Raw genomic sequence first — 6,364 nt, 5'->3', positions numbered from 1 at the left:
GGGATAACCTCCAAGTGACCTAATAATGTACACTAGAGTCTCCAAAGGCAAGAAGAGGACCCAGAAATATTTAAAGAAATAATATTTGAAAATTTCCAAGTTTGGCTGGGAACGATGGCTCAACCCTATAATCCCAACACTTTCTGAGGCCATGGTGGGGGCAGGGGGGGGATCACTTGAGGTCAAGAGTTCGAGACCAGCCTGGAAAACATAGTGAAAACATGTCTCTACCAGAAAATGCAGAAAATTAGCCAGGAGTGGCGGTGTGTGCTTGTAGTCCCAGTTACTAGAGAGGCTGACGGTAGGAAAATCACTTGAACTTGGAAGGCAGAGGTTGCAGTGAGCTGAGATTGTGCCAGTGCGCTCCAGCCTGGGTGACCCGAGTGAAATTCTGCCTCAAAAAAAAAAAAATTCAAGTTTGATGCAAACTACATATCTATATATTCAAGAAGGTCAAGGAACTCAAGCACAAGAACCATAAAGGAAACGACACTAAGCACTCATAATCAAACGGCTTAAAACCAAAGGTAAAGAGATACATCTTTAAAAGCAATTAAGAAAAACCTCTCTGAAAAAATCCACAGATATTGTTCTGCAAGGGCCAGGCCAAACAACAGCAGCAGCAAACAAAAAACAGAACCAAACCAAAACAAACAACCCCAAACACATTACAATTACATTCGGGGGAACAAAGTTAAGAATAACTTCTCTTTGGAAACAGTACAAACCAGAACACAGTTGAGCACCATCTTTAACATACTGGAAGGAAAAAAAAAACCTAATAAACCTGTCGATCTAGAATTCTATACCCCGTTATATTATCTTGCAAAGACAAAGACAAGAAAAGACAAACAAAAGCTGCAAGAATGAATCACTAGTAGACCTGTACTACAAATTTAAAGGAAGTCCTCTTGTAAGATATAAAATGAAGGTCAGGCACAGTGACTCATGCCTGTAATCTCAATATTTTGGAGGCTGAGGTGGGAGGGTTGTTTGAGGCCAGGTATTTAAGACCAGCTTAAGAAACATAGGGAGACCCTGTTTCCAAAACACACACACACACGCGTGCGCGCGCGCACACACACACACACACACACACACACATCCCAAAACAAAACAAAAAAAACAACAACAAAAAGCCTCCTTTGTTTCCTGCCACAACAAATAAATAAGAAAATTTTAAAAATATAACTAAAAGAAGAAAAATGATGATAGATGAATATCTGGATCTTCACAAAGAAACTATAAATATGTAAGAAAATATAAAAGACCTTTTTTTTTAATTTTCAAAGAGCTCCTTAAAAGATAATTGACTATTTAAAGCAAAAATGAGAACAAGGTACTGTGTGGTTTAAAATGAATGGAGACGCAAAAACCTATGACAAAAATCCCTCAATAACTAATAAGCCAATGGAGGTAAAATAAAATACCAAAAAAGTACAATTAATCCAACAGAAAAAAGAAAAAGAGAAAAAAAATTGTGTCAAATGGAAAAATAACAAGACTCAGATCTAAACACAACCTTATAAATAATATTTCTAAATGTGAATGGTCTAAATACCAGTTAAAAGGGAGACATTGTCAGATTGGATAAAAAGCAAGACCCAGTTAAAAGCTACCAATAAGAACCCAACTTTAAAGGTAAAGTCACAATTAGGTTAAAAATATAAGGCTAGAAAAGGATATACAGAGGGACGTCGTGGCTTACGCCTGTAATCCCAGCACTTTGGGAGGCCAACGTGGGCGGATCACCTGAAATCAGGAGTTCAAGACCAGCCTGGCCAACATGGCTCAACCCTATCTGTACTAAAAATATAAAAATTAGCTGGGCATGGTAGTGGGCACCTGTAATCCCAACTACTCAGAAAGCTGAGGCAGGAGAATCACTTGAACCTGGGAGGTGGAGGTTACAGTGAGTCGAGATCATGCCCCTGCACTCCAGCCTGGGTGACTGAGTGAGACTCCATTTCAAAAACAAGAATATACCATGTGAATACCAACCAAAGCTAAGTATTTCTGTTTTTCCATCTATTCGCCATTCATATTTCAATGGTATCAAACAGTTGGGTTGTGCTTACTAGCTTTTTAAACTAGAATAAAAGGGAGCTATCTTTTAACTACTTAGACAGTTCTTTTAAACATTTTGAATATCCTGAAACAACAGAGGTAACCTACTATTGTATAAAGCTATGCAATCAACAGTATAAATTTAAGTCATCAATCCTGACATTACTGCAATTAGATTTGATTTTCTATGACCATTTAATAACATCTTTCATTAATTTTTTTTTTTTTTTTTTGAAGTGGGGTAATTTTTATATTTAATTTGGAATAATAAGTTCATTCAAATTTGATATTGATTTGATACCTTTTATTTCACATTTTTTTCCTTTTTTTTTTCAGACAGTCTGTGTCACCCAGGCTGGAGTGCAGTGGCACGATCTTGGCTCACAGCAGCCTCCGCCTCCTGGTTTCAAGTGATCCTCCTGCCTCAGCCTCCAGTGTAGCTGGGATTACAGGCATGTGCCACCATATCTGGCTAATTTTTGTGTTTTTGGTACAGATGGGTTTTTGCCACGTTGGCTTGAGGTCTCAAATTCCTAACCTCAAGTGATCCACCTGCCTCGGCCTCCTAAAGTGCTGAGATTACAGATGTGAGCCATGCGCTTGACCTATGAATCTTTTTAACCAATAATTACTAATTTAGTCTTTACTATGTGCCAGGCATCATTCTAGGCACTGTGTAATATAATGGTTAAAATAGCCCTAAGTTTGAATATTAGTTCTGACTCTGGGCATCTTTGAAAAAGTTATATAGCCTCACTTCTCAGATTACTCTCCTGTAAAATAGTAGTTGAAGAATAGTCCCTACCCTAGTCCATAGGGTTGACTTGTAAGAATGAAGCATTTGAAATAGTGCCTGGTAACTGGTATAGTGTTAATGATAACTACTGTTTTGTTTCATTTCTTGTAAGTCATTTGGGAAAATAATGATTGCTGACTAGGGGAGTTAACCAGATTTAAGTCCTTTGACATGAAAATAAAAGTATGCAATTTTAATAATGTGATAATTTCTAGGAGGAATAATATTTTGTGGTTGGCCTTTGTGAGCGAATAATAGTGAAAATACAAATAACAGCCACCATTTATACAGAATTTACTATGTGTCAGGCACAGTTCTTTAGAACTATTCTAAACCTCTAATTATAGTGATGACATCAACATAAATACCACCAACTCCATCTACATTTTGGCAAAGTGTGTCATGGTATGTTATGGGAAGAGGGTCCTTGGTTTCTAGATCTAATGACCTACCTTGAGCATTTTCTCATCAAAAATTGGAGTCATGGCATAAGGCATGATGTAATTCTGAAGAGATTTAGAAGACAGAACAATTTTGCCTTCCATTAGTTGTTTTGCCAGTTTCTTCAAGGCTCTTGCTCTTCTGTGAATCTATGAGTTAGATGAAATATGAATTAGTTACCAAACAATCTCAACTACAACCCGCTCCATTTTAGTATCATATTCTCTTTTCGTGAAAAGATTAAAGGAGTGAAACACAGTCCATGTGTTACATGAGTAAACACCTGTGCCTTGATTCGCTTTCAGAGATATAATCCATAGCATTTGTTTAACAATGGGCCCAAAGCATTTATACTTCTTAGATTTGAAATGGCAGAGAAAAGCTACACTATTATTAACAGTGGTTTTTTGATACCACCAAAGAAATTAGAACCCAGGAAATGATCATCTAATGCAAATCTCCATGACGATCATAAAGACCAAGGAAAGAGAAGCTTAAACCTTTTGGGAAAGTTAAAACATGTCTTTCCAAATGAGACAGAACTGTTTGAAATACATATGCTTATTTCATGGGTAGGAAAAAGCAGAACTGTCTTCTACCTGAATGTGCTTCATGTTCTCAAAGAAGTCCATTTCTGGGTCGTGGTAATGAGTAAGCTGTACCAAGTCTTTGAATTCCAGTTGGTTTGGAAAGGTTTGAATTAAACAGGAAAGTATTGTGGTATAATCCTGTTGAATACTCTGTAAATATGAAGTAGAGAAAAAACTATTTTATGTTAAGAAGAATTTGCTTCTGAGATAATATGAGGAAACAGAAAAAGATATAAAATTTTTAAAAGTAAAATATTTTCACTGTAAAAAAAAAAAAAGAAAAATCAGGATTGCTTGAGCTCAGGAGTTTAAGAGCAGCCTGGACAACATGGTGAAATCCTGTCTCTCCAAACATATAAAAATCAGCCAGGTGTGGTGGTACACTCCAGCTTGGGAACAGAGTGAGACCTTGTCTCAAAAAAAAAAAAAAAAAAACACCTGACAGCTATATAAAATCAAAAGTGACTGGTGGCCAGGTGTGGTGGTTCACACCTGTAATCCCAGCACTTTGGGAGGCCAAGGCAAGTGGATCACTTGAGGTCAGGAGTTTGAGACCAGCCTGGCCAACATGGTGTAACCCCAACTCTGCTAAAAATACAAAAATTAGCTGGGTGTGGTGGTGCATGCTTGTAATCCCAACTACTCAGGAGGTTGAGGCAGGAGAATCACTTGAACTCGGGAGGTGGAGGTTGCAGTGGCCCAAGATTGCACCACTGCAGTCCAGCCGGGGCAACAGAGTGAGACTACGTCTCAAAAAAAAAAAAAAAAAAAAAAAAAAAAACAAAAAAAAAAAAAAAAAAAAAAAGGAACCTCATAAAAAAAAAAAAAAAAAAAAAAAAAAGTGACTGCTCTCCTTTCTAGTCCCACTAACCTGTTAAAAATCTGGTGACTATGTACTCAATCAAGTATTCTCATTAAATGCGCTAAGCCTGACTACTTTTCTATACAACAGTAGCAAACATGGAGAAACAAAACAAAACACAGCCTCAGACAGTAATGCTTAAGACAAAGTCAGATACCTCTGTCTGGCTCTTCAAACCTTTCCTCAGTCTCTCCAGGAGCGAACGGTGGATGATTTCTCTGTAGTCTTTCTCTGTGACGTTCAAGGCAGCTAGCTTTTTGATGATACTCATCAGGCACATGCTGGCGTTATCACTTAAAGACATATCTCCTAACTGCAAATAGGGGGAGAAAAAAATCATTCCCGGTAATAACTACAATATGGAATATTATTTCCCAGTGTAACCATCTATCAAATTCTGTCACCGCATTTGTAAAAATCCCTACTAAGCAAGTTCTCACAAATACTGCATACCTAAGGGAGAACAAAATGTAGGGCTATGAGGAATGTAATACTGTGAATAGCTGAAAAACCACACTTTCCAAGAAGTGTCATTTAATTACAGACAGCACTATGAAATGTCCTTGTTAATTAGTTTTACTTCCCAAAGCAGATAGCCTAAAAGGTTCACTAAAGCCAGTTTTCAATATTCAGTATCAGATCATTACTGAAAATGACAGAATTGGCTGGTATAATTTTGGTTAGTTACTCCAGAGTTTGTGTTTGAAGAATGTCAAAGTGAGTGCAGGGAAGGTATCCCCGACTCAGCCAGCCAGGCAGCGACTTAGAATTTTTTGTGCTGAATTTTGGCATAATTATGAAGAATGAGTATAAAACAGGGAAATTATTTTTTCATATATTACATAATCCTTAACATTAGATGAATAACTATAAAATGCCACAAAGAGATCATTGATGCCACTACATGGTTAACAATAATCAAAGGTTTCATTTTCCACATTTTTGGATTTTAATTCAATTCAGCAACATAGCACTTAATATAATCTAAACACTTTGTATTTCTCTCATAACTTCAATAAAAAAGGGAAAATTTTTAATTAATATAGTTACATGTTGAAAAATGGACATAACTGACACACCACAAAATTCACCCTTTTAAAAAATTTGCAATTTGGCCAGATGCAGTGGCTCATGCCTGTAATCCCAGCACTTTGGGAGGCTGAGATGGGCGATCACCTGAGGTCAGGAGTTGTAGAGTAGCCTAGCCATCATTGTGAAACCACATCTCTACTAAAATGCAAAAATTAGGTGCATGTGGTGGCATGCCCCTGTAATCCCAGCTACTACTCAGGATGCTGAGGTGGGAGAATTGCTTGAACCCGGGAGGCGGAGGCTGCAGTGAACTCAGGTCGCATCACTGCACTCCAGCCTGGGTGACAGAGTGAGATCCTGTCTCAAAAAAAAGAAAGAAAGAAAGAAAGAAATAGTACAATTTAGTGGTTTTTAGTATATTCAGAAGGTTGTGAGGTTGTGTGATCATCACCACTAATTCCAAAACATTTTCATCTCTCCCAAAAGAAACCCAATACTCACTGGAAATCACGCCCCATTCCTCCCGTTCTGTAGCCCTTAGTGACCTAATTTACTTAATTTCTATGGATTTCCCCA

General features: G+C 37.5%; 1 protein-coding gene across 1 annotated transcript in view; it reads right to left on the bottom strand.

The window, feature by feature from the left end:
- The window catches only part of UTP20 (UTP20 small subunit processome component), a 118,542-nt gene that overhangs the window by 41,574 nt on the left and 70,604 nt on the right, over positions 1-6,364 (bottom strand). Inside the window, exons 36-38 of the mRNA XM_017516584.2 lie at positions 4,914-5,069; positions 3,904-4,044; positions 3,316-3,453 (exon numbers count right to left, since the gene is read on the bottom strand). Coding sequence (XP_017372073.1) covers positions 3,316-3,453; positions 3,904-4,044; positions 4,914-5,069 — 435 coding nt within the window. The remainder of the gene's footprint in view (positions 1-3,315; positions 3,454-3,903; positions 4,045-4,913; positions 5,070-6,364) is intronic.

This window comes from Cebus imitator, unplaced genomic scaffold (assembly GCF_001604975.1).
Source record: "Cebus imitator isolate Cc_AM_T3 unplaced genomic scaffold, Cebus_imitator-1.0 Scaffold18, whole genome shotgun sequence".
NCBI lineage: Eukaryota > Metazoa > Chordata > Mammalia > Primates > Cebidae > Cebus > Cebus imitator.
The sequence above is the reverse complement of the archived record's forward strand: the minus strand, read 5'-3'. Positions and strand labels throughout refer to the sequence as shown.